The sequence below is a fragment of the Acinonyx jubatus genome, chromosome B3 (assembly GCF_027475565.1).
Source record: "Acinonyx jubatus isolate Ajub_Pintada_27869175 chromosome B3, VMU_Ajub_asm_v1.0, whole genome shotgun sequence".
NCBI classification, from domain to species: domain Eukaryota; kingdom Metazoa; phylum Chordata; class Mammalia; order Carnivora; family Felidae; genus Acinonyx; species Acinonyx jubatus.
The window spans coordinates 72,574,039-72,601,437 of record NC_069386.1 but is presented as its reverse complement, the minus strand read 5'-3'; the positions used below and the strand labels follow the sequence as shown (position 1 = coordinate 72,601,437).

Genomic DNA, 27,399 nt, shown 5'->3' with positions numbered 1-27,399 from the left:
GACTCTCCCCTCCGTTTTTGAAAAGGGCAGAAATTAGAGGATGAGTCCTGGTCAAGAAGGAGCGAAGCAGAAGGAAAGTTGTCACCCACCTGGGAACACCTCACTCTGTGGGAGGAGCTAGCCAAGAGAGAAGGAAAAGAACCAGCCTGACTGATCACCCAGAAGGCCAGGAAGGAAGGGATCATTCTTCCCATTTTCCCAGGTTGCAAGTAACTTACCAAGGTTGCATAGCTGGTGAGTGGGGGAAGCAGCCCAGCACTGAACCTGGGGCTGCATGAATCCATAGCCATGTTCTTACACTGCTTTAAAAATCAAGCTCATCAAGTTAGAGTTTATTGTCTATACCAAACAATCCCTGTTAGGCAGGGCACTCTATATTTCCTTTTTCTTTTCCCCTCTTCTCCAAGGCTTCTGCCTCTTAAAAGCAACAGGTTGAGACAAAAAGGGGCAAGAGGCAAAATGAGTGTGGAAGAGGGCAGTGCCCTAGGCAAGAATTTCAGAGAGAGGAAAAAGAAAAGGAAAGGTCCTAAAAATGGACTCTTCAGTAAGGGAGAGGGGATAGGTCCAACAGTTGGAAAAGTGAAAGGCAAAACTGTTTGGAAGGCTCTGATGTGGAAATCATTGTATGCAAATTTTAAGCAAATGTGCTGGTGGCATCTGGTAGACTTTCTGGGAAGGTCTTTGCCATGTCCTTGCGTCTGGAGAAAAGAAGGGAGTGGGATTTTGCTTTAAGTGGGATTCTGGTTTAAGGCGGGGAGTGGGGAAGAGAAAGGCAATCTGTTCGCCCGGCCTGGCATGTTTTCTCCTTGGTGATGTTCCTCCCATAACCACTAGGGAGCAGTAGTGTTTCTTCTCCTCTCGGTGGCCTGCTTGGGGCGGAAGGGGGCGCCATCCAAGGGTAGCCCTGGTCTTGCCGGGCTCCAGACGGGAGCTCCCGTCGCTGGCTTTGCCTCCATTTGCTGCACCCGTGCCCAGGTTCCTCCTCGGGGAGGGATAGAGTCTCTCTGTCCTCCGGCCGCGTTTCTTCGGTCCTTCCTTTGCCCTTGCTCCTTTGGCTCTTGTGCCTCACTGTGTTCTCCCTGCCTTGTGCGGTCTCAGAGCCCACCTTTTCAGACGTCCGTAATTTCATATCCAAGCCTTTCAGTCCATCTCTTAACATCTTTCTCTCTCTCGGTAGCTTTCTGGGTCTACTGTCCGTCTTGGAGCCTCCCAGCTCCCCGGCTTCTTCCTGTTTTAAGCACGGTGGATCTGCCCCCCGAATAGGGAGCATTTGTCAAGAAGGAGGAATTCTTGTCCAGCTATTTACTGGGTGCATTTCTGCACACCTCCCATGGAACAATGTTTGCAGTTCAGTGATTATGTTTGGGGGGCAACTCCTCCCTAGCTGAGCTTTGAAAGTAGCACTTCCAGCCTTCCCTTCTCATCCTGAGCAATAACCATGGACCCGGCTCTGGAAAGAGGAAGAGGGCAATAGTAAAACAAAACAACACACACACACACACACACTTCTATTCCTCCATAGCTTTCTCTCCATCTTCCCCTTACTCCTCTCCTCCCCCTGTGAGGGAAGGAAACATTAGGGATGGAAATGGAATGAAGGGGCAGCAGGGGAGCTCTGGAGACTGAGCCATTTTGGAGCTGGAAGATTCATCTCAGGGGATGACTACACCCTCAGAACTCTCCACCCTCCCTTGGCTCCAGGCCTGCCTCCTCCCATCCCCCTCGGTGGCAGCAGCCTTGTAATTTAAAGCTCTCTCTGTCGCCTCTAATGTGATCCTCTCGTTTTATTGACTCTCTCTGCCGTCTGTGGCGCCCCTTCACATCAATCTCCGCTCTAATCACACCGCCGCCACTGCCTGCTGTCTCCCCTAACCCCTCTCCTCCTGGGCCCCAGCCCTTGCAGCCACCTCTCCTTTGACTGTCCCTCCACGTCCACCCTACACCTGGACCGCCCTCTTCCTCCCTCCCTTCCCCAGAGGCGGGAGTGCCAGGGCCCTTGAGGGTGGCCTTCTCCCCTTCCCCACCTCTGAGATGTGCCCCAAGGGAGAGGAGACGCCCTTAAGGAAAGCCCGGAACTACAGGAGGAATGGCAGTGGTCTGAGGGTGAACAGGACTCTTGGCCTGGAGGTGGTAGGTGGAGGGTGACTTGGTCTGTCATCCGGCTCTGCATCATCTCCAGAAAGAGCTGAAAACTGAGTTCAAGGTAGGAAGGGCAAAGAGAGGGACACAGAGATTCAGAGAGGGAAGGAGGAAAAGATTGAGGAGGAGGGAAATGGAAGGAGGAAAGAAAAGGTGAAAAAAAAAATCATTGCTGCAGTTAAAGGTTTGTAATAAATAGAGGGTGATGGGAGAAGCGTGGAGAAGAAAAGGGGGGGAGCTGGGGGGGTGCACTGAGGCAGAGATAAATTTGCAATTGAAATTCTTTCCTGTAGAGGAGGAGGAGGGAGGTGGGGAAGAGATTTGCAATTTTAAACAGCTGCCGACCTACCCTTGGCGGTCTGGGTCTCGCCCACGAGCTAGCCCAGAGCTAAACTCCTTTGGTTTCTAACTAAGAATCAGCTGGGTCTTTTTCCAGTCCTGGGAAGTAGAAGCTTTGGAGAGAGGATTTGGGGCTTAGGTCGTTCTAGCACCTCCTCTGAAGTTAGATCTGGAGTTGTGAATCAGGAGCCAGGAGGAAGCAGCTGATCGATGTGATGTAGGCGCGGTGGCCCAGCGGGGATGAAGCACCACCCGGGTCAGGCCTCGGTGGCAGGGCCCGGGAGAAGCCCGGCTTGCCCAGCCTCACTTCTTCCCACCAGGTGGGGCAGCAAAAGGGTGGTGGGCCCCCACTGTGAGGGCTAACAGTGGACTGTCAGACCCTCGTGATCCAGCGCTTTTACCCCCTACCCCCAAGGATTCCGTAGGAGAGACACCTTTCTCCCAGTTTCGGGCTTCTGCTTTCTGGTTATCTAGGATAACCCCTCCATCTAATACCTTTACTTTCCTCCCGGTTCTCCAGCTACCTCCCCCCACCCCCCAGCCCTCCACCCCTTGCCCAGGTGCTGATTTGCATTTCATTAGCATGCTGATCCAGCCCCACGCGGAGCTACTTAATGGCTCTGACTTCACGCCTGGCTAGCCCCCTAGGAGGAGGGGGGGAAGTGGGAAAGGGGGCCTGCAGGCTGGGTGGGGCCAGGCCGAAGACCCATTCCTAATCAAAGAATCTGAAGGTGAGCGTTAGAGGTGGCCCAAGGAAGGAAGGAGAGACCACATCCCTTCTGGAAGCATGGGCTTGAACGCTAAAGGTTTAATCATTAGAGATTGGCTGATAATTAAGACCTGGAGTGGATGCAAACCACTTGGGACATTGGGAAAAGTATGGAATGGTGAAGCATGGGGAACTGGTGAGTTTGGTGGGGACGGGAAGCGGGGTGGGGGGGGTTGCGGAGGGGGAGGAAGGTGTGGTAATCAAGGTAAAAAGGCTGGGAACAGCGTGGGAGGCCTGGCGTTTCTAGTAGCTGGAGGGAGCCCCGGAATTCTGACTGCTAGACCTCTGGAGGCTCATTTGGCCTTTCCTGGGTCTGAGGGACGATCCAGGTAGATGGAGGGCCCAGGTCTCTGTGCCCCGCCAGTCCTCTGGTTTCCCCTCCTTGGAGTTGTGCGACAGTTAGCAGCTCACTCAACCTGTTTCTTGGCCGCCTCATCTGCAAAATAAGATTAAATGAAATAATTGATGAAAGCATTTAGCACAGTGCCAGGACCATGGCATATGTACCTTAATAGCTTTTAGTAATATTACTGTTATTATTTTTTTTAATCTCTTTGTGGGGGAGGAAGCTAATCACATAGAATCGGTTGTCTTCCAACTGGCCAGGGAAGCCTCCGCCTATTTCACATGCTTGTGACCAGAGATGGCCCTGGAGGGCATCTGTGAGAGCAGCACCGGGCCTGCAGGCCAGCAGAAATTCACTGTGGCCTCTCTGGCTCGAGGACCTTGACTTAGGGAAACTACCCCCTCAGTGAGTGGAAAATCTGAGGGTCTTTCCTAGAGTTCATTCATTCAACACACATGTACTGACTGTGTGGCGGGCATTTTTCTTGGTGCTAATGATAGAGAAAGTAGGGTTCCTACTCTCATGGAACTTACCGTCTAGAAGGGAGAAGTAAGTAAACCAGGAAATATCAGGTGGTGAGAAATCTCTGAAGAAAGTAACCTCCCGGAGCATGTTAGCTTCCATAGGAAGGGAAAGCCTGTTGCAAAAGGTGATATTTAAGCAGACACCTGAATGAGAATTTGCCATGCAGAGGTCTGGGGAAGAGTCTTCCTGGCTGACGGAGTAAGCTGTTTAGCTTAGGCAAGGCCCTAAGGTGGGAATGGACTTGGTGTGTTTGAAGAAAAGGCGGCCAGTGGGCTGGAGGCAGCCAGCCAGGCAGGGTGGAGAGTATTAAGATGTGTCAGAAGTAGGCCGGCATCAGATCAGATAGATCCTTTTGTAGATCAGAATCCTTTTGGATCTTATTCATTGTACAGTGAGAAATCACGGATGGGTTCTTAAGGATATAGGACAATTGACATTTTTTTTTTTTTTGGTTTATTTATTTATGAGAGAGCGAGGGGAGGGATAGAGAGAGAATCCCAAGCAGGCTCCGCAATGTCAGCACAGAGCCTGATGTGGGGCTTGATCTCACAAACCACGAAATCATGATCTGAGCTGAAATCAAGAGTCAGACACCTAAACGACTAAGTCACCCAGGCACCCTACAGTTTACCTTTTTTTTTAAAGAATTTTTTTAATGTTTGTTTATTTTTGAAAGAGACAGAGAGAGAGCATGAGAGGCAGAGAGAGAAGGAGACACAGAGCCCAAAGCAGGCTCCAGGCTCTGAGCTGTCAGCACAGAGCCCGATGCGGGGCTCAAACTCACGGACTGTGAGATCATGACCTGAGTCACGGACGCTTAAGCGACTGAGCCACCCAGGCGCCCCACAATTTACCTTTTAAAAGATGTTTAAGATACCTGAAATTTGCTTTAAAACAATACAGGAAAAGGGAAAGTGGGTAAAGATATGGATGAACCAAGATCGGCCATGTGTTGGTGGCTGTTGAAACTGAGTCATGAGTACAAAAGGGTACCTTATGTTATTTGGTCTACTTTTATATAGGTCTGGCATTTTTCATAATTGAGAATTAAATGAAAGGTCATTCTGGCGGCTGGATGGAAGGAGACTGGGCTGTAGGGGCAGCAGTGGAAACGGAAGCCGCCGTGGAGCTCGGCACACTGGTTCAGGAAAGACCATGGCTGGGGCGACGCTGATGCTACTGGAGACGATGCTAGCGGAGGGATAGGACGCCTGTCTGAGAGGTTGCTGTCCTGTTGTATGTGGGGAGCGGGCAAGAGGAAGCTTCTAGGTTTTTAGCCTAGCAACCAGATAAATGGTGGTCCCAAGTTTTGAGATAGAGAAGATGGGAAGAACGAGTTCGGGAGGAGAAATAGAGAGTTCTGATTTTGGACATGTTATGTTTGAAGTGTGTTAGCACTAAGGTGAAGCTTCAGGTTGGCAGGTGGGTAGCTGAGTCTGGTGCTCAGGGAAGAGAATGGGGCTGGAGTACCTGGAGAGTCAAGGGCCTGTCTGGGTGTCTCCTGCCACCTCACAGCCCTGCTCTCTCCATGTTTCCCCCCAGGGTACTTGCCGTCACGCTGAAATGAACCCCCGGCACTCCTCCGTCTGCCATGGCCACCCTTAACTCATCCTCTACCACTGGCACCACCCCCACCCCTGGACACAATGCCCCGTCTCCGCCTCCGGACACCTCCCCCCCTGGCACCCCCGCTGATCCTGTCACCAAAGATCCCCCTGCTGCCCCCTCCACCTCTGAGAGCATGAGGCCCTCAGAGCCAGGAGGACAGGCCCTGGAGTCGGGCTGTGGCCTCGTCCCACCAAAGGAGACTGGGGAGCCCCGAGAAGAGGCTGGCTGTGGTGGCTTCTCACCAAAGGACCTAGGAGTGCAAGAGGACAAGGAGCAGGAGGAGGAAGGAGGAGGGCTCCCTCCCGTGGACCTAAGCAACCATTTATTCTTCACAGCTGGTGGTGAGGCCTACCTAGTAGCCAAGCTGTCCCTGTCAGGTGGCAGTGAACTCCTGTTACCAAAGGGCTTCCCCTGGGGCGAGGTGGGAATCAAGGAGGAGCCCAGCTTGCCCCTCCTTGCCCACCTACCCTCTGCACACCTCACTGCCCTTCACATCCAACATGGCTTTGACCCAATCCAAGGCTTTAGCTCTTCTGACCAAATTCTGTCCCATGATACCTCAGCGCCATCTCCGGCCACCTGTGAGGGAAGGGATGGAGCCTTCTGGAGCTACCAGCTGGCTCCAAACCCACCCGGAGATCCCAAAGATGGCCCTATGGGGAGCAGGGGAGGAGACCACAGGGCACTCTTCTGGCTCTGCCTCCTGTGCCGCCTGGGTTTCAGCAGGGCCCAGGCCTTTATGGGTCACACACAGTCTCATGGGGTGAAGCTAACCCCTGCTCAACATCTGGGCCTGCCCAGTAATGCAGCTGTGCTTCAGGTGGGAGATGAGGGCCGCATGGCCCTCCTAAGCTTTCTGGAACCAAAACCACCTGCTCGCCCCCCTTTAGAAATGCCCCTTGATAATAGCAGCATGGTGAACACAGAGGCCAATGTAGCCCAGACTGAGGATGGTCCCCCTGAGGCAGAAGCTCCTGTCCTGCCTGCGGAAGAAGTCAGGGCACTTAGCCCACCCTCCCCCGCAACAACTCCCGCCACCTGGGACCCCAGCCCAACCCAAGCCAAAGAATCGCCAATGGCAGCTGGCGAGGCAGGGCCAGATTGGTTCCCGGAGGGGCAAGAAGAGGAGGGAGGGCTCTGCCCCCCACTGAACCAAAGCTCACCTGCCTCTAAGGAGGGGGGCACTCTCTCTGCCCCAGTCGGCTCCCCTGAAGACCCCAGCGACCCACCCCAGCCCTACCGCCTAGCTGAAGACTACACCCCAGCCCCTGCGGCCTTCCAGGGCCTCAGCCTGTCCAGCCACATGTCTCTGTTACACTCTCGCAACTCCTGCAAGACGCTCAAGTGTCCCAAGTGCAACTGGCACTACAAGTACCAGCAGACCCTGGACGTACACATGCGGGAAAAGCACCCTGAGAGCAATAGCCACTGCAGCTACTGCAGCGCCGGGGGCGCCCACCCCCGCCTCGCCCGTGGAGAGAGCTACAACTGTGGCTACAAGCCCTACCGCTGCGATGTCTGCAACTACTCCACCACCACCAAGGGCAACCTCAGCATCCACATGCAGTCTGACAAGCACCTGGCCAACCTGCAGGGCTTCCAGGCAGGCCCCGGTGGGCAGGGCAGCCCCCCGGAGGCGCCACTCCCATCCTCTGCCGGGGACAAGGAGCCCAAGACCAAATCATCCTGGCAGTGCAAGGTGTGCAGCTACGAGACCAACATCTCCCGCAACCTGCGCATCCACATGACCTCTGAGAAGCACATGCAGAATGTCCTCATGCTGCACCAGGGGCTGCCGCTGGGCCTGCCGCCTGGACTGGTAGGGCCGGGGCCCCCTCCCCCGGCAGGAGCTGCCCCTGCCACCCCCCCTGAGCTCTTCCAGTACTTCGGACCGCAGGCCCTGGGGCAGCCTCAGGCTCCCTTGCCTGGCCCTGGGCTGAGGCCAGACAAGCCCCTGGAAGCCCAGCTGCTTCTCAACGGCTTCCACCACCTCGGAGCGCCTGCTCGCAAGTTCCCCCCACCAGGTAAGCAGCCTGGGGTCTGCACCTGTTTCCCCTTCTCCCTTCCCCAGGGCCAGACTCGAGCCTCTGCTCCCTCCTAAGGGCCAGCCCCCCACTGGGTAACCCCAGCTCCCTTGGTGCTATCCCCATTTACCCAACTGCCCCATTCCTTCCTTGGGCCTCTAACCTGCTTCTGTCCCCCAGCCCCTGGCAGCCTCTCCCCGGACACCCACCTGCCTCCAAGTCAGCTCCTGGGCTCCTTGTCTGACAGCCTGCCCACCTCACCACCCCCAGATGACAGCCCATCCCTGAAGGTGTTCCGCTGCCTAGTGTGCCAGGCCTTCAGCACAGACAACCTGGAGCTGCTGCTCTACCACTGCAGCGTGGGCCGAAGCCTCCCGGAGGCTGAATGGAAGGAGGTGGCCGGTGACACCCACCGCTGCAAGCTCTGCTGCTATGGCACTCAGCTCAAGGCCAACTTTCAACTCCACCTCAAGACTGACAAACATGCTCAAAAGTACCAGCTGGCAGCCCACCTGAGGGAGGGGGGTGGGGCCGTGGGCACCCCCTCCCCAGTGCCCCTGGGAGATGGGGCTCCTTATGGCTCCGTTCCCCCCTTGCACCTGCGCTGCAACATCTGTGACTTTGAGTCCAACAGCAAGGAGAAGATGCAGCTACATGCCCGGGGCGCAGCCCATGAAGAAAATAGCCAGATCTATAAGGTGAGAGTGGGGCAGGGAGCCTCTGGGACTTGAGGGGAGCAGCACAGAGCCTCTGGGGGGAGAGAAGAGAAGGGCATGGGGACGGATCAAAGAGATGCCGAGTGGGAGAGCGATGGGAAGACCCAGGACTGGATACAGTGGCAAGTATGTACTGGGATAATCAACTTTTTGGAGATAGTCGTGGAGGGGAGGCCAAAGGATGGTGGACTCTGATAAAATGAATCCAGTACTTTATTCGGCTTTTCTGATGTTCGGGACTGGAGGGGAGTGTCTGCTCAGGCCATCTTGTCATCTGTTCAAGAGGTTGGAACCAGATTCCATTCACCTACTAGGGTGGAGTCCAGGATTGGTAGGAGGAAGAGAAGGAGACAGGGGAGAAAAGGCAGTAATATTCAGGTGGCCACAGGAGGGAAAGGGGAGGGGGCTGAAGAGGGCGGAAGGGATGGGTAGGGAGGGGCTGCTGCTGGTCAGGCTCCCTTGGGGGAGGTGAGATCTCAAGGTGTCTGTCCCTTCTGGGCCTGAGCATCCTCTTTCTGTGCTTCCAGTTTTTGCTGGAGATGGAGGGGGCCGCGGCAGGGGCTGAGCTGGGGCTGTTCCGCTGCCTGCTGTGTGCATGGGAGACCCCCTCCCGCCTGGCTGTGCTGCAGCACCTACGTGCACCAGCCCACCGCGACGCCCAGGCCCAGCGGCGTCTGCAGCTGCTGCAGAGTGGCCCCGCAGCCGAGGAAGGGCTCTCGGCTCTTCAGAGCATCCTGAGCTTCAGCCATGGGCAGCTCCGGACTCCCGGTGAGGAAGAGGGGACGGGGCAGGGCGGGCAGCAGGTGTGGGAGCTGGGGGTGGTGAGGTGATACCAGTGAGGAGAAACGGGTCTGTGGGCAGTCAAGAGCAAGTGGGAAGGGGCCAGCTGTGAAGGGAGATAAAACCGGACTTGGGGAAGAGTGAGGCTGCCCAGTGAAGCAAGGAGCAAGAGGCTGCTGGAGGGAGGAGGCAGTGAAGGGCAAGGGCTTTGCTGGGTGGAAAGCAGAGAACAGGAAAGCAGATGAGGAGGAATCACCCGCTGATTCCGAATCGTGACCAGCGTCCCAGCAACACTGGGTGTGGGGAGCGGCAGGAGCTGGTCAGGAAGGAGAGAACTAGAAAAGCAGAAGAATGGAATCCACTTCGTGCTGGGTCAGGGTATGTCAGAAGAAGATGGGAGCTGTGGGCCTGGCCCGAAGGTTGCAGGGATAGGAAGCCCTTGACAAGTTCCCCAGCCTCTTCCTGTCTCCTAGGAGGTCTTCAGCCCGAAGGCTGGGCTTAGGGTCCCCCTTAGGCAGCTGAGGTTGTACCAGCAGAGACCAGGAACAGCCCGCCAGGCGTCATTGATCCAGAGGGTGCAGGAGAAGAGCCTGGAAGGGGCTGTCAGAGGTGGGCATGGGCATCGGGGCTTTGTAGGGGCTGGCGGTGGGCGAGGGTGAGGGTACGGGCAGCAGGAACCAGGAACAGGCAGCATTGACTGGTGCTAATTGAATTGCCAATATGCTGGCTGGAGTTAAGTGCCGGAGGGGCCCAGATCAATAGCTAATGATCCTGGCGCAGGGCTGAATGGAGTTAAGGAACTTTAACACTTTAATTAGGCTGCCACCGAAAATAAATTCCTACACATCTGTCAATTCTTACTTGAGTGGTAATCTCCTCTCCCAGCTAGACCTGCCGCCTCCTGCTTGCCGCACCTGCCTCCACTCAACTTCACTTTCCTTCTTCAGTGCCCCTCCCTTTATGTCTCTGGGCTCCCTGTTTCTGGGACCAGTAGGCAGGGAGCCCAGTTGGCCTGTCTCTGCTGTCTATGGCCAGACTTGTTTCCTCATCTTTAAATGATGGGGGCTGGGTACTTAATCTCTTAGGCTCTCCCAGCTCCAACCCTGTCACTTCTTCGTCATCCGTTTCTTTTTGGCAGCTTTTTGACTCATCCATCCATTTTCTCCTTCTCCTGGCTGCGTGTCCTGCTTCCTCTGCCCTATGTCCTCCCTTTCCTGATGCTTCACTCTTTTAAGTTGGCTCTCCCCTCATCCCACACAGGGAAGCCTCCTGTCACCCCCTTAGCTGAGCTGCCCACCCCTGAAAAAGACGCTCAGAACAAGACAGAGCAATTGGGTGAGTTGCTCATCTGGTCCATTTTCCCTCTATCCCTGCCCCTTGTCCCCCACCCTCCGCCCCATCCTCATACATTCTGAGGTGTACATGGGATTCTGCAGTAATCCAGCTGCCCAGCGAGGCCTTCTAGGTGCATGGAGCCAAACTGATACAAGAAAGGGCTCATCAGAGGGAAAGGAGGGGGGAGCCACAAAAGGCTTAAATCTGGCCATCCCGCTAACCTGGGATCAGCCCTGCTGGGCCTCCTTTCCCTGTACTGTGTACAGCTTTGTGCCTTCCTGCCCTTTCCCCCCAGCCCAGCCCCCTACCCTGGAGGCTCTTTGCTACAAGTCAGGTAATCTTAAGGGCTGGGGGTCTGGAAAGAAAGAGGGAAGGCTGTCAGAGTCTCTTAATCTCTTCTCCTTTCAGCTTCTGAAGAGGTCGAGAACAAGTCTGGCTCTCGAGGAGACAGTGCCAACCAGACCACGGTCAGAACTGGGGTAATTGGGAATAGCTGGGCGGGGGTAGGGCAGGGCCTGGTTTTACTGAAATTTGTTCATATTCTAAAGCCTGAAATTCTTATCAGTAGAGCTTTACAGCCAGATTTCAGACTAATGGCAGACCTAGTTTTGTCATGCTTGTGACTTGTCTCAAAACACATTAAGAGATGCCACCTAGGGCCAGTTATATGTTTAGCACCATACAGGGAGCAGAGCTGGCCCCAGGGGTGGAGCACAGAGGGAGAAGACAAGAAGGGAGGGCAGGAGTTGAGGGAAAAGTGAAGACAGAAGCTGTCCCAAGGTAGGAAAAGCTGGAAGCAGGTGGAGGAAGGAGGGGAGGAGGGAAGACAAAAGTGAAGAAATGAAAAGAGAAAGCCCAAACCAAAAGGCTAGCCTGCTGCCCAGCTCTCTATTCCTGTCAGGAGCAGAAAGACAACTAGACACGGATGGTCATCTCCTGCAGAAGGCCCTAAGCTTGCATGGAACCATCTGGGCACCTCCTTCCTGAGGGTAGAGGCCCCAGCCCAGATGACTGACCCAAATAGCAAACCCTGAAGCTCTCCAAGTTTCCCAGCCTTGGGCCTCTGCCTGGCCTAGGCAGGACCTGTGTGTTTTAGCTTTGTGGCCTGAGAGTGTGGATTCCGAGGGGACTCCCAGACTGGGTCCCTGAGGCTCCATGCTGCCCCTCCCGCACAGCTCTCCAAATGGGACCTCAACAGGCAGGATTACTACATTCCCACAGACTGAAGCAGTGCTGGCCAGACCCTCCTCACTCCTGTTTTCTCCTGCAGACCGATTCCAGATGTCTGTTCCGAGGGCCAAGTGCATTAAAATGAGCATCTGGATGCCCTTCCTTTATGGCCATCCTGTCCCAGTATGCAGGCCTGGACCAGTGGCACAGGGGGCAGGAGAGGAACTGAGCCAGGGAGATGAAGATAGGCTGGAGGTCAGGCAGTCAGGTGACGAAGGTGGAGACAGGGCCTTCCCTTGGCTCCACCCCTCTAGAGGTGTGGGCGAGAATGTGCCTGCAGAGCAGGACAGAATTTTCCTGGGCCGCTGGGGGAGCTGTGGCGTTTGTTTACATTAAGAAGGGGAAAAGGAAAAGAAAGTGGGAGCTGCTGAGCCGCTGGGAGATGAGCCGGCTTCTGAACAGACAGGTAGGGAGGGCCCCTCTTCAGGAGACACTCAGGTTAGGGACCTTGGGGAGGCAGAGTGGGCAGGGATAAAGCAACCTCTGGGTCCAGATGTGCCAGAGGGCAGGGGCGCCATCTCACGGGGAAGACACGGGCAGGGTGTGGGTGGGTAAGAAAACTAAATCCTGGGGAGATAGGTACAGGGTCATACTGTAGCTGGAGTACTAGGCAAGGTAGCAGAGAGAGGCAAAGACCAAGGAAAGACAGGTCAGGATGGAGGGAGAGGGCCGGACAAAGGCGGCAGGCAAGGGGAAAGTCTAGCCTAGGCCTTTGTCCCAGTGGAAGGGAAATGAGGGAGGAGCCAGCTTCTTGCTTCTGGCTGGGTCCGTGGTGATGCCTTGATGCCTCTGAATGCGGCTCACTCCTAAATTGGGAGTGGGGGATCACGCTGTGTCCAAGAACACAAAGGGCTGGGTGATGGTGGGCCCCATCCTTCTCTGACACCTCCTCCCCAACCCATGTGCCCCCAGGTATTCTGCTGTCCATACTGCAGCTTCCTGAACCCTGAGCCCGAACAGGTGAGGGCTCACACCCTCTCCCAGCATGCAGTGCAGCCCAAGTACAGGTGTCCGCTGTGCCAGGAGCAGCTGGTGGGCCGACCTGCCTTGCACTTCCACCTTAGCCACCTTCACAATGTGGTGCCCGAGTGCGTTGAGAAGCTGCTGCTTGTGGTGAGTACTGGCTGGGTGAGGACCCATCCAGAAGGCCCTGTTTGGGCCAGGAGGGGAAGAAGAGGCAGGGGCGTCCAGGCAAGTATGGGTTTAGCGGGGACAATGTTGGTGAGGAAGCCAAGCATTTCCTTCATTTCCATTAGGTCCTGATAAGAGCTGTTCAACGGGAGGCATGGGCTTTGGTGCAGGAGAGGCAGCAGCCCAGGCCCTCCCCTCTGGGGAAAAGCCAAAGTTCTGGGAGTGTTTCCAGGAGGAGACTGGAGCCCTGGACAGGAGCTGGGCACAAGCCCAGGTGCACAGCAGGGCGTGAGGAGTAGCAGGGTGGGTCAGCACAGGGGAGTCACTGGGCTTTGTTCCATTGCAGGCAACAACTGTAGAGATGACCTTTACGACCAAAGTGCTGCCTGGGCCCACTCTATGCCCACTGGGGGATGCCCCAGAGCCCCCTGCTCCGGGGCCAGAGCCTGAACCCAGCAGAGAACAAGGAGCAGGTAAGAAAGGGGACGTGAGCTTCATGGACCAAGAGGGTCTGAAGACAACTGAGGCAGGGATCAGTTGTCCTTGATATGGGGTGGGTGGGGTCTGACTTCAGACAGTTACCTTCTCATGGCACCCTTCTCTTTCCTTCAGAAGGCCCTCAGCTGACCCCAGAAGCCAGTCCTGATCCTCTTCCTGAGCCTCCCCCACCCTTAGCTGAGGCCCCAGACAAGCCCCCAGGAAGCCCTGATCAACCCCCTTCTCCAGCCCCATCGCCAGCCTCTCGGCCTGATGTCCTGGCGGAAGAATTGGCCCCTCCACCCACCATGGCTGAGGAGGAAGAGGGACGTGTGGGGGAGCCCCGCCCTGCAGAGCCAGCTCCATCTGACTCTCGCCACCCTCTGACCTATCGGAAGACCACCAACTTTGCCCTGGACAAGTTTCTTGACCCTGCCAGGCCCTATAAGTGCACTGTGTGTAAGGAGTCCTTCACACAGAAGAATATCCTTCTGGTCCATTACAACTCTGTCTCCCACCTGCACAAGATGAAGAAGGCTGCCATTGACCCGTCCGGCCCTGCCCGAGGAGAGGCAGGTGCTGCGCCTCCCACTGCTGCTGCCACAGACAAGCCCTTTAAGTGCACTGTCTGCCGAGTCTCCTACAACCAGAGCTCCACCCTAGAGATCCATATGCGCTCAGTTCTGCACCAGACTCGCTCTCGGGGGACCAAGACTGACGCCAAGGCCGAGGGGCCAGAGCGTGGCCAAGAAGAGCCCAAGGAGGGTGAGACTGAGGGGGAGACTGGCACAGAGAAGAAGGGCCCTGACCCTGGTGGCTTCGTATCTGGGTTGCCCTTCCTGTCGCCTCCCCCACCCCCCTTGGACCTACACCGATTCCCAGCACCCCTCTTCACCCCACCAGTCTTGCCCCCCTTCCCTCTGGTGCCGGAATCATTGCTTAAGCTCCAGCAGCAACAGCTGCTCCTGCCCTTCTACCTCCATGACCTCAAGGTGGGGCCCAAGCTGGCATTGGCTGGGCCCGCACCCCTGCTGTCTCTGCCAGCTGCCACTCCTCCTCCCCCGCCCTCTAAGGCTGAGCTGGCTGAGCGGGAGTGGGAGCGGCCCCCCATGGTGGAAGAGGGGAATGAGGCAGGGCCCGCCTCGCCCCCCAACTCCACGCCCAATGAAGCAGCCCGCACTGCAGCCAAAGCCCTTCTAGAAAACTTTGGCTTTGAGCTGGTGATCCAGTACAACGAGGGGAAGCAGGCTGTGCCCCCTCCCCCGACCCCACCCCCACCAGAGGCCCTGGGGGGTGGAGAGAAGCTGGCCTGTGGGGCCTGTGGGAAACTCTTCTCCAATATGCTTATCCTCAAGACACATGAGGAGCATGTCCACCGCCGATTTCTGCCCTTTGAGGCCCTGAGCCGTTATGCTGCTCAGTTTCGAAAGAGCTACGATAGCCTATACCCACCCCCTGCAGAGCCCCCCAAACCTCCTGATGGGTCCCTGGATTCACCAGCTCCCCAACTGGGCCCTCCCTTCCTGGTCCCAGAGTCTGAGGCAGGGGGGGCCCGTCCCTCTGAGGAGCGAAGCCGGGCAGGAGGACGCTGGCCACCAGAGGAGGAAGAAAGCTCCAGAGGGAATCTGCCTCCCCTACTGCCTGCAGGCCGCCGGTTCTCCAGAACCAAGTTCACAGAGTTCCAGACCCAAGCCCTGCAGTCTTTCTTCGAGACCAGTGCCTACCCCAAGGACGGAGAAGTGGAGCGGCTTGCAAGTCTCTTGGGCCTGGCTACCCGTGTGGTGGTAGTGTGGTTCCAGAATGCCCGCCAGAAAGCACGCAAAAATGCCATCGAGGGGGGGCCTGTGCCGACCGGAGGGGGCAGCGGGGGAGCCTCTGGCTGCAGGCGCTGCCATGCCACCTTCTCTTGTGTTTTTGAGTTGGTGCGGCACCTCAAGAAATGCTATGATGACCAGCCCCCTGAAGAGGAGGAGGAAGAGGCAGAGAGGGGGGAAGAAGAAGAAGAGGTAGAGGAGGAGGATGCAGAGGAGGAACAGAGCCTGGAACCCCCCGCACGCCCCGGGGGCCCATCACCTGAACCTGCAGACAGGGAAGAGCTGAGCCAAGCAGAGGCAACAAACCCAGGAGGCAAAGAGCCTGAAGGGAGGGCCCCTCCCTCGCCTTCCCCAGTCCACGCTTGTGACCAGTGCACCATGTCTTTCCCCAGCCAAGACCTCCTGACCAGTCACCGCCGGCTACACTTCATGCCATCCCTGCAGCCCGGTGCTGCACCCCACCTCCTAGATCTGCCATTGCTGGTGTTTGGGGAGCGAAGCCCCCTGGTGGCAGGTGCTCCACAGGCCCCAGGGCCACTGCTGAAACGGAAGCATGAGGAGGGCAGCCTGTCCCCAACGGGCAGTGAGGCAGGGGGTGGAGGGGAGGGCGAGCCCCCCAGGGACAAGCGCCTACGTACCACCATCCTGCCCGAGCAGCTGGAGATCCTGTACCGTTGGTACATGCAAGACTCTAACCCAACGCGCAAGATGCTCGACTGCATCTCCGAGGAGGTGGGACTCAAAAAGCGGGTGGTGCAGGTCTGGTTCCAGAACACCAGGGCCCGGGAGAGGAAAGGCCAGTTTCGAAGCACCCCGGGTGGGGTGCCCAATCCAGCAGTCAAGCCCCCCATCACTCCTGCCCCTGCAGCCTTCCCCAAGTTCAACCTCTTGTTGGGCAAGGTAGATGATGGATCTGGGAGGGAAGCCCCAAAGCGGGAAGCACCTGCTTTTCCCTACCCACCAGTTACTCCTGCTGCCGGGCCCCTGGCTTTCCTACCACCTGGGAAGGAGGCCACCACCCCAACACCAGAGCCACCTCTACCTCTCCCACCTCCCCCTCCACCCAGTGAGGAAGAGGCTACAGAGGAACCTTCTAAAGCTTCACCAGAGAGCGAGGCTTGCAGTCCATCTGCAGGGGATCTCAGCGATTCGTCTGCTTCCAGTCTGGCCGAACCAGAGTCTCCTGGGGCTGGGGGAAGCAGTGGAGGGACAGGAAGTGGGGTCGGGGTTCCAGATGGAATGGGGCAGCGGCGCTACAGGACCCAGATGAGCAGCCTGCAGTTGAAGATCATGAAAGCCTGTTATGAAGCCTACCGTACCCCAACCATGCAGGAGTGCGAGGTGCTGGGGGAGGAGATTGGGCTGCCCAAGAGAGTCATCCAGGTCTGGTTCCAGAATGCTCGTGCCAAGGAAAAGAAGGCCAAACTGCAGGGGGCAGCAGTTGGTGGGGCTGGGGGCAACGGTGAGGGCCCCTTGGGAGCCCAGCGCACCGACTGCCCCTACTGTGACATCAAGTATGATTTCTATGTCTCCTGCCGAGGCCATCTCTTTTCCCGCCAGCACCTGGCCAAGCTCAAAGAGGCAGTCCGAGCCCAGCTGAAGAGTGAAAGCAAGTGCTACGAGTTGGCCCCAGCACCTGAGGCGCCCCCAGCTCCCAAGGCCCCACCGGCCACCACACCTGCCTCTGTGCCCCTTGGAGCTGGCCCGGCCCTGCCTCGCCTGGCCCCGGTCCTCTTGTCTGGTCCAGCTCTGGCCCAACCCCCGCTGGGCAGCCTAGCTCCTTTCAATTCAGGTGAGTGGGCAGTTGGGAGGGGTTGGACTTCAGAAAGCATCTCTCTCTAATGACATGCCCCTCTTTTTTCTCCTGGACTCTTCCACCTCCAATCTCCTGTTGCCTCCTTAGTTTCAAGCTCTTGGGGGAGAGAAGGGAGGGAAGGGAGCAAGGCAGCTAGGTGGTGGGAATGGGCGAGGGTGTGGCTGGAGGTGGCAGGATGGACACCAGGCCAGTAGGTGGCTAACCCTTCATCCCTCCTTTCGTCTTCCTAGGCCCTGCAGCCTCCTCGGGCCTCCTGGGCCTCGCCACTTCAGTCCTGCCTGCTACCACAGTGGTCCAGACTGCTGGCCCAGGCTGCCCCTTACCTCAGAGACCTGTGCCCGAACAAACTAACAACTCCACAGCAGGCACCACTGACCCTGCCCCAGGCCCCCCTACTGAGCCCTCCGGGGACAAGGTCTCTGGTGAGCGCAAGCCAGTTGCAGCGCCCACCAACTCCTCCACTGACGCCCTCAAGAACCTCAAAGCACTGAAGGCTACAGTCCCAGCCCTGTTGGGGGGCCAATTTCTGCCCTTCCCATTGCCCCCCGCAGGGGGGGCAACACCACCAGCTGTCTTTGGCCCCCAGTTACAGGGGGCCTACTTCCAACAGCTCTATGGGATGAAGAAGGGGCTATTTCCCATGAACCCCGTGATACCTCAGACCCTCATCGGACTGCTCCCCAACGCCCTCCTCCAGCCACCACCCCAGCCCCCTGAGCCCACAGCCACAGCACCTCCAAAGCCGCCCGAACTGCCTGCTCCAGGGGAGGGGGAGGCCGGGGAGGCGGATGAGCTGCTGTCAGGCAGTACCGGCATCTCCACCGTGGATGTGACCCACCGCTATCTGTGCCGCCAGTGCAAGATGGCATTTGATGGGGAGGCCCCGGCCACGGCTCATCAGAGATCCTTCTGCTTCTTTGGGCGGGGCTCAGGGGGTTCTGTGCCCCCCCCGCTGCGGGTGCCCATCTGCACCTACCATTGCCTGGCATGTGAGGTGCTGCTGAGTGGGCACGAAGCCCTGGCCTCCCACCTGCGCTCCTCGGCCCACAGGCGCAAGGCGGCCCCACCCCCAGGGGGCCCACCCATCACCGTCACCAACGCCGCCACTGCCGCCACGGCTGCCGTGGCTTTTGCCAAAGAGGAAGCAAGATTACCTCACACGGACTCCAACCCAAAAACTACTACTACCTCTACACTTCTAGCTTTATAAACAGATAAACCAAGATGGGGGGAGAGGGGAAGGCCTCAGGGCTCCCTCCCTTACTCCAAGGGGTGTTCGGTGGGAGCTCAAATCCCTCACCCCAACCCTCAGCTCCGCCCACCTCACAGGAATATTTAAATTCCCACCCTCAGTGGGCTTCACACACCCCACCTCCAGCAGAGTCCTGCCTCCTCCCCTGCCCCCAGACACACACTGATCCTCTGCGGCTCATTGCCCCATCTTCACAGACACCCACTTTGTCCTCCTGATGGTCCACTCATCTCTGCCCTGCCCGCCACACACAAGATCTATCCTTGAGTCCATCTTCCTACAACCTTTTCCCCACTGAATTCCCAGTCACCCCAACAAAACACAGTCAACCCCCGCGAACACACAAGTACATGTTATCCCATGCTGTTCTGACTGAGAAAACACCAAAAAAAAAAAAAAAAAAAAAGGAAGAAAATAAAAAAGAAAACCCAAGGCAAAGAAGGGGTAAGGAAAACAAACATTGCTACTCCCCCTTCTCCTTACCCCCTTGTCTAGAGCGTCACACAGCTCACAAACTTTCCAAATACCCAGTTGGCTCCCAAGGTTGGAGCCTGGGACGGGCAGGGAGCCCACAAAACTCGAACCAAACTGGAGGCCGGCAGGGGGAGAAGTGCTTGCAGCTCACTCTCCCCACACCCCTCCCTCCTAACCCTCTCCTCGCCTGACAGGGGAGCCCCTGCGGCCTGGACTCTAGGGGAAGCCGCCGCCAGGAACCCCTCTGCCAGCCCCCACCCTGCACCCTGGGAACTGCAGTAGCATATTCTCAAAGGCTTTAAACACAGAGATCCTCTCAGCAGCCGTGGGCCTGCCCCTTGTCCCATCCCTGCCACGTGGGGGTCCAGCCTCCGGGACCGGCGCTGCCCACCAACGGCAAATCCAAAGTTCTTTTATTTAAAAAAAAAAAAAAAAAACAAAAAACTGAAACACAGACACGACCAAAAAAAAAAAAAAAACAGCGAGAGAGACCACGCGCGCACATGTGCACGGGAGAGAGATGGAGACAGAGGAATGAACTAAAGTAAAACACAAACTTGGAAAATACAGAAAAAAAAAAAAACTGAAAAGTCTCCCATCAAACAAGTGTTTTTTTCCTGTTTGTGTTACCTTCCCCTCCATGTTGAGGGTTTCTTTAAACCACTGGTCTTTGGAAGATCTAATGGCTTTAAGTCCTTGTGTGGGTTTGGTGATCCTCAAGATGGAAAGCCATGCAGCCTGGCCTTGGTCATGCCCAGCCTCAGGTGGGGGCTGGTAATGGGGAGACGGGCTCAGACACGGGGGAGACCTACCCTTGCCCCTGAACTGAGTATTTATCAGGACAGGTAACATCCCCTCATTCCTAGCTGCTAGTTAGAAAAGTCAGTACCACCAGATGTATCCCGGAAGAAAGGGGATATTCCAAGGAAGAAAGGGGTGGACAGGGCAGTTGGGTAAGCCTCTCTTTTGTGCAGCTAACCACCACTTCCTTTTGCTTCTTTCACAAAACCCTTCTATCTCCCTTCCCATTTCTGGTCACTTCTTGGACTCCTTGCCTTTGTGGGGTCCCTTGCTCTCCATATGTGTTCTTCCCTCATCCTCTGCCCTTGCCTTTTTTCCCACCAGCAAGCAGCAGCTGCTGGAGGTGCCACCAAAGGAGTCAGGCTGTCCAGGAGGCCCACACGGCTCTGGAGCTCATGACAGATGAGGGGGTGGGTGGGCAAGGAGGTGACTGAAGCACAAGGTGAAGAATGTCTGATAGGGTGCTGTCACCAAGGGGACCAACGAAAGAGGAATGAGCTAGAAGAGAGTCCCCCACCTCTAACCTCATTGTTCCTGCCAGGATCAGGTGGTAACTGGCCACCCCAAAGCCCAGCTAAATTGGCACAGGGTAGAAAAGCAGGTGCTTTATTTCAACAAAGAAAAGCTTGCAAAAGCTCCTAGTCCTCCAGGTAATTTCTGCTACTCCCCTTGCCCCAGACTTCCCCTCTCAAGGGAGTCTCTTTGCAAACTTTCTCCCTTCAGGCTTCTTCCACTACCATCATCCATTTAATATGCAGACACACAAATTCAGTCAGCCCTAGGATTTTGACTTCCTGGCCCGTCACTCCACCCTGTGAACTGGTTAATACCAAAGCGGTGGCTTATGTGCCCAGAAGATGGGAGGGGAGAGTGGGGGAGGGAAAAGTCAGCTGAGTCCCTAGTGCCCACAGGTTCTGCGAATCGCACTTCTGGTCCATTTCTAAAATTAAAAGCTCCTACTCTAGCCAACTGGGGTGGGGCAGAGCCAATCATTCTGATGATGTCAGGTATAAATGCAGGCCCTACTGTGGTCTCAATCTTGCTGCCAACCTTCCCACCACTCAGCATCTCTTTTACACCCCGCCCTCCCTCCTTCCCTATCCTTTACTTTCTCCTGTTGAGATTCTGTGTATAAAACTACTTTCTTAGCAACATGTGTGAGAAAAGAAGCTTTTTCACTGTGTGCTTTCAGGGAATATGACTTGTGTATAAAAGTTGAAAACCAAAAAAAAAAAAAAAAAAAAAAAAAAAAGATAAACATTTTAAAGAAAACCATGGCAAACACCTGGTATGGGATGATTAGGGGTGTGGTGTCATGCATTTTACGAGTTCACAACCAGGACAGGTTGGCTTAAGTTCGAACTGTGTATATTTTTAGTGGGAGTTAAGAGAGCCAGATATCCCTCCTCCTCCTCTTGCCCTCAAACGTGTTCCCTTACACCTGGATACCCTGGTCTGGAGACACCATGTACATGCATAGCAGTAGACAGCAACTGACTCTAAGCAACTGTCCTAACCAGGAACCCTGCAGTTTGAGACAAAAGAGCAGGGCTGACTGTGGAGTTAGGTTTCCCATTCCATGTTCCCAGTGCCCGGAAGCATTCCTCCCTAACCCCATTCTCAGACCAGAAGTCCACAGGAGCAGTGCTCCTGCTTCAGAAATGCGCAGTGGGCCACTCTAGTAGACAGAAGTCAGTAGGCCCTATGCAGAATGCTAGAGGTGAGCACCAGGTCGTGCTGCTTCTCCTGGGGAGCAGTAGACCCAACTCAAGCACCTGGCACATCAACAGCTATATTGTAGTATAGGCTCCACCCCAACAACCCTAAAGTGAGCTTCAATCCATGGCTCCTATGATTGGTCTTCCACGGCCTGGGGCAAAGGTCTAGGGTCTGACACACATGGGTCCTAAGGCATCCAAATTCTGGTCTACCCTACTTACCGCTAGGATCAGTACCAGGAGACAGGAGGTGGCAATGAGCTTGGCTGTTTTTGCTCTAAACCAGAATCATTATGGGATGGCTTTAAGGTACCCCATTCTCAACTAGGAACAGAACTCCAAGTCTTCTGCAAGAATATGGCAAAATCTGAAGCTGCAGCAGCCAAATGGGGTAGAATGTGCAATAGGACCACTAAAAGAAACCCGTTCTTTCTCCAGCTCTCTAGCCCCTGGAGTGTACTTACAGAAGCATGCACAAGAACCAAGAAAGCCAAGTATTCCAGCCATGGTAGCACCCATCTACTTAATTCCTTCTATTTGTTCCTTAGTCACTTTCAGGGCTTAACAATCAGATCACCAATCCCCCAAACCTCCACCAACCTGTTTTAAGATGCATTTTTCCATCCAATAGAAATATATATAGGAACTTGCACCTGAAATACAGAACTCTGTCTGTATAACTGCACCAATGGAACAAGCACACACACTGTCAGCAACTGCAGCAGAACCATGGAGAGAGCTACAGGGATACATACATGCCCTAAGGAAGGGCCCCATGGGCACAAAGGCACAAAGGACATGCCTTTAGACCTATCACCTACACTTCACATAAGTAGAACCACCCTCCAGGACATACTCATTTTCTTCACATAAAAACAGTGGGTTTGAAAAGCTTATGAACAGTCAGGGGGAAATGTAACCAGTATCAGAAAGGGTGACCAAGTGTTATAATCCATGGGGAAAGGACTTTCAATTTCTCTGCACTGTGACACTAGGGAGGGGAGAGGTAGAAGAGAAATCAGGAGGAAACTTTAGGGAAAACTCATGAAACACAGAAATAAACTGGTTTGGGACCCTGTGTTATAGGAAGGGTAGGCACTGAGGAACCTTTCTCTCTAGGCTGTGGTGCAAAGCTCAAACCACCATCTGGGAGCAACTAGTGAGAAACTTGTGAGCCGTGAGGATGTCATTTAGGACTAAGGAAGAAATGCCCCAAATACCAAGGAAACCTTTGCTACAACAAGAAGGGCTACAGACCCAGTCTGCAGGATTATAGCTTATATACATTGTGAAAAGGGCAGATGAAGGAAAAGCGAGATAGAGGACATCCATAGAAGACCTAGACCGTAACTCGTCAAGTTTGGGGAGCGATGGGAAGTGATTCCCAGGCAAGACTATACAGGAAGAACATAAAATTGGGTGAGGTCCTACTCTGTCATTCTCCATGATACAGAGGTCTCAGACAACCTTCCACACAAAGGGGTAAGTGGCATTATTCCCTGTCAGTAGTCTGAACCTGGTGTTTCCTGCAGCTCTCCAGCCAGAGAATTGTCTGGCTAGAAACTCATGGGGAAGCAGGCTGGACCTGCTTACGTGGACCAGAAGGAAGGTAATGGGGAAAGGTGCCCTGGGATTGACTCTTTTTTTTTTTTTTTTTTTTTTTTAAGTAACCTCTACACCCAACATGAAGCTCTAACTCATGGCCCCAAGTTCAAGAGTCAGATGTGGAGTGCCTGGCTGGCTCAGTCAGTTAACCTCTGACTCTGGATCTTGGCTCATGTCATGATCTCACTGTGAGTTTGAGCCCCATGTCGGGCTTTACACTGATGGCACGAAGCCTGCTGGGGATTCTGTCTCTCCCTCTCTCTCTTCCTCCCCCAGCTTATGTTCTCTCTCCCTCTCCCTCTCAAAATAAATAAACTTAAAAAAAAAAAAAAGAGTCAGATGCTCTACCAACTGAGCCACACAGGCGCCCTCCTGGGGTTAACTCTTAATCCTATCCAAGCAAACACGCACTTTTACACAAACAATGGCTAAAACACTGAAATGGGTAATCTGTAGGAGCTCAGCATGCCCCACATCCACAGTCCTTCCCTGATACTCAGCCTTGTACCATGTCTTTTCACCTGGACTTGAAGAATGACCCACACTGTGCTCATTCCCACCGAGTGCTCAAACAACAGTATCGTCTGCATCTTGCTAAGTATCCACAGTCGGCTAGGCCCTGTACTCTGCTGACCCCTCCTTCCACTACCCAGGACCCAGATCTGTCTCCAAGAAGAAGAGTAATTAGGATTCATCCTGTACCAAGCATAGAATCCACACAAATCTTGCTGGACCACAGAGAGCCATCTTCTGGCCATGCTCCTAACCTGGTGGTTCTCAGTGGTAAAGTTTCAGAAACAAAGGGCGGCCTACCATCAGAATTTGAAAGTGTTCCCTAAGGGATTCTTTTGTGATAACTACTGCCAGGGAGAAGCACCGTTCTGACAAGCTAAACCTGCGTGATTTGACCTCACAATCCATCCTATTCCTCCTGCTGCTCCTACCCAAAACACATTTACACACACCCCACATGCATGGCAGCATAAAGACAGGCCTGTGGTTGGGGAGGAAGAAGAAAGATGCAAAAAGCCTAGAGAAATCCAATCTAGAGTAACTGTTCTACAAGGTGACTGCTGTCTCTTAAAACAGTTTCTCAAAGTTCTGTTCACCCGCATCGTGGTCACCTGTGCTGGCTTAAAATGCACATTCCTGAAACACATTTCAGATTAGTTTAAGAACCCCTGATTTGGGCTGCTCAGCCCATATACGTCTGTGACCTGCCTGGAACTTTCCAGCACTCAGGGCCCTATCCTGCTACACCAGGGGCTCCCACCAGGCGCCTAGCATCACCTCGGAATTGTTTGCTTCATTACCCTGCCATCACCCCCACCTCCAACATCTGGGAAATCTGTGTCTTCTGCCAACAGGCTGTTCTTGAACAGGAGACAAGAAACATCATCCACTCACCCATTCGGCTGAGTGTCTCCCTGCTTTTTCCTCTGCTGTGGAAACCACCTCCCTTCTTCTGAAGCTCGCATCCACTTCCAGAGATGCTGAAACCAGAACTCCCCCCAACCCTAAGCAGCTCAGTAACATAGTAATGGTTTGATTTCCTTCTGGGCAGGTCTTCTCCTCCATCGGACCCACCCAGCCTCCCCCAACATTACCCAGAGCCAAATCTTCTACTTGAAGATCTTCCTAGTTACTAATCCACAGCCTCTGGCTACTCAGAAAGCAAGGAAAGCCCAACCTACTGGAATTTCTTCCAGATTGAGGCCCAAGGTGCAGTTTTATGGCTCTGCCAAAGGCACTGCCTCTGAAGGCATAGGGCTGGTCTGTGTCACCACAGATGCTGGGGACTCTCCTTCTAGGAGCCTTCCTCTCTATGAGGGTTCATTGCTGATCTGTGGATTCCCTTTCAGGGGTGAATTTCAAAGACATGGACATTTATCCAATTCTACCTAACTGCGGTGCCATTGAGAAATTCCTAAATCTCCGCAAACACTCTTTCTGGAAGGACAAGTCCCAGGTGCCTTTGTTTTCCTTATACTTATCTACCTCTGTAGGCCTAGAGCACCTCTTCATTTTCCTGGGACTGTTACTGAATATGGGCCTTTTAATGAGGGAGGAAGAACTGGTTCATCTCAACCACAGCTCAGCCAATCACAAGATATAGGGCAGACAAAATATATACAGGCATAAACCACCCCACAACCAACAGCAAGGCCTGAGGGTCCCTCCTTCCTACTTCTCTTCTAATCTCTTCTGGCACCAGCTTTGTGACAACATAGCTGGCTGTCCTCTCTACAGCTTTCATTTGCCCTGCTAGCATTTTCTCTGTCTTCACTGCCCAGAGAGGCATACAGGCCACTGGCCTGGAGCCTTGGATTTGGTTTCTTGCCTATGCCCTTGTCCCTCTGTTCTCCAGGTTCCCTTGAAATAGCTACTCCAACACTGACTGTGGTAGCAGTTAAATCCCTTTCTTGGAGGCAGTTAGGTAGGAGGGAGGTGGGTGTCTACTTGAGGTTGGCTGGCAAGTACTGATGCAGCAAGCTGTTGAGGGTGCCATCTCATGCCACTCCCCAGCAGAGCTCCGCCTGATGCCCGGAGTGCCCATGTGCGCTGCCCCCTCTCCCTCTGCCGCCAAGTGGCGGTCGTGAGCATTGTTTGGCGGCTTTGGGTTTGCCGCAGTGCCAGGATCTGAGACACTGTTCACGTGCCAGTGCAGCACTACCAAGCGTGGCGGCATCTAGTTGGTTGGGTGCCAAGCAGTAGGACCCAGATGGTGATAGAGAGATGAAAGAGGGGTGGAGTGGAGGGAGGGGGAGGAGAGGAAGGCACCAGGGAGAAAATCAGATACCTCACTTGTTAGAGTGGAAAGTCCAAACGAGATCCACAGAAAGGTGCCCTTCCCATTCTAGATCCCAGCTCAGCAAGCAAGCCACCCCCCCGCTCCCACCATGCTCGCACGGTGACATACACAGACCAGGCAAGAGGATTTGGCCATCTTCAGCAGGAAACTGGCTGGGGGCCAGACAGGACTGCCAGCGCTCTCTGTCCTTCTTCCTTGGGGTCTTGGCAATGGCACGCTTCCTCCTTTGTGTCCTCAAGCCTCTCTCCGTCTGTCGCTCCGCTCCCCATGCCTAAGAGGGAACAGGAAGGAGGTCCTGGCAGAAAACAAGTCTGTTCTCCCAAACAACTCTCTCTCTCTCTCTCTCTCTCTCTCTCTCTCTCTCTCTCTCTCACACACACACACACACACACACACACACACACACCATCTCACCTCCCTTCTCATTCCTGGCACACAGCAATCTTCTCAACCAGATTGGCAAGAGGCACTTCTACCCTCCTCCATTCCACACAATGCCAGAGCCTCTGCCAGGCTCCGTGGGCAGTGCCAGCACCCATTGCTTCACGCCCACATCCCCGTGCTTTTCACAAAGGCCAGCCCTGAGGAGCTCCCCCAGGGAGCAGTGGCACGATCCCTTCTCCTGCTCTTAGACACTTTCTTGGCACTTCCCTGGCTACTCTTTCCACCACTTCACTTTCCCAGACTAGAAGAAGGCTAACTACCTCATAGTCCAACTGTTTCTCAGAGCTGAGCTCCAGAGAGACAGAAACATCATTAACACATCTCTGCCCCTCCTCTCTGCCTCCTGGGGCCCCTGTTCCCACTGCCCCAGCTCGGGGCACCAGCCTGACGGGTGTGATGCCAATGGCTCCCAGGTACCGAGTCTCCCTCTCAGACCACCAGGACTCCTGCGGCTGTCCCCCTCCCCATTCGCTTCCTCCCATCTCCGCGGGCACAAGGGTGGCAGCTGCAGTGCCAATGCGTGTAAGCAGGCAGCATGAAGCAACTCATGCACCCTCTTCTGCCCTCCCAGGCCTCAACCCTCTCCCCTCCTTCCACTCCATCCCCCTGTCCTTCTGGTTGGACACTAGATTGGCAACCGCAGTGCCAACCCCCACCCATGCCCAGGAGGCTCACATACAGCACGCGTTTATGCGTACATGTACATGCGCACACACACACACACATACACACGGCCCCATGAGTGCCAGGCAGCGGTGGCAGACACACAGCAATGCACAGTGACGGGTATACCCGAGGAGGCAGCCAGATTCGGCACCTGATCCAGCACCCGTTTGGGATTGGGTGGGTAGGCGGGCGGGCAGGCGGGCGGAGGGGTGATGGAGGCAGGCGATGGCCCTAGGTTGGCAGCCGATAGAGCTGGGAAAATGGAGGGAACAGATGCTCTTTGCCCAGCCTCTCTCCCTCTCTCTCGGAGATCAGTGCCAAGCTGGGGGGATGGGGTGAGGGGAGGATGGGGGAAGGGTGGCATTTGGAAAGCTGGCAGGGGGGGGAGCTGGGTCCGCCCAGGCTGGGCAGTGCCGGCACTGGCTGCCGCCTCTCCACTCTGCCATCTGTCTCGCTTCTCTCCCCACCCCCTTTCTCTTTCTCTCTCCCTCCTTCATCCACAGCAAACCGAAAAGAAGAAAACAGGGTCCTCATTCCGCCCACCCCCAACCTCTGCCAGACCCCCTCTCCTCCCCACA

At 55.2% G+C, this 27,399-nt stretch overlaps 1 protein-coding gene and 1 long non-coding RNA gene across 16 annotated transcripts in view; one reads left to right on the top strand and one right to left on the bottom strand.

Annotated features, from left to right (window-relative positions):
• Positions 1-20,848, top strand: part of ZFHX2 (zinc finger homeobox 2) — a 33,153-nt gene extending 12,305 nt beyond the window's left edge. For 5 of the 9 annotated variants that reach the window (XM_027065434.2, XM_027065432.2, XM_027065433.2 and 2 more), the window contains exons 2-10: positions 5,661-7,750; positions 7,931-8,448; positions 8,994-9,234; positions 10,507-10,581; positions 10,990-11,060; positions 12,724-12,924; positions 13,289-13,415; positions 13,555-17,025; positions 17,280-20,848. In XM_027065434.2, the coding sequence (XP_026921235.1) occupies positions 5,710-7,750; positions 7,931-8,448; positions 8,994-9,234; positions 10,507-10,581; positions 10,990-11,060; positions 12,724-12,924; positions 13,289-13,415; positions 13,555-17,025; positions 17,280-18,259 (7,725 nt within the window). In that variant the 5' untranslated portion in view covers positions 5,661-5,709 and the 3' untranslated portion in view covers positions 18,260-20,848. Of the gene's footprint in view, positions 1-2,549; positions 2,799-2,979; positions 3,384-5,444; positions 7,751-7,930; positions 8,449-8,993; positions 9,235-10,506; positions 10,582-10,989; positions 11,061-12,723; positions 12,925-13,288; positions 13,416-13,554; positions 17,026-17,279 lie in introns of those variants that run through there. The other 4 variants (XM_027065437.2, XM_053224291.1, XM_053224292.1 and 1 more) reach the window with 4 other exon arrangements.
• On the bottom strand, positions 304-27,399 carry LOC113601257 (uncharacterized). Of its 7 annotated transcripts, XR_008299306.1 has the most exons (6): positions 25,820-27,399; positions 16,339-16,508; positions 15,872-15,994; positions 4,127-4,230; positions 2,025-3,683; positions 304-1,450 (listed from the first exon to the last, which is right to left on the bottom strand). It is a non-coding gene; the product is annotated as an uncharacterized LOC113601257 (long non-coding RNA). The 7 variants fall into 7 exon arrangements; XR_008299305.1 differs by having other exon boundaries at positions 15,872-16,508; XR_003422397.2 differs by lacking the exon at positions 15,872-15,994 and having other exon boundaries at positions 16,324-16,508.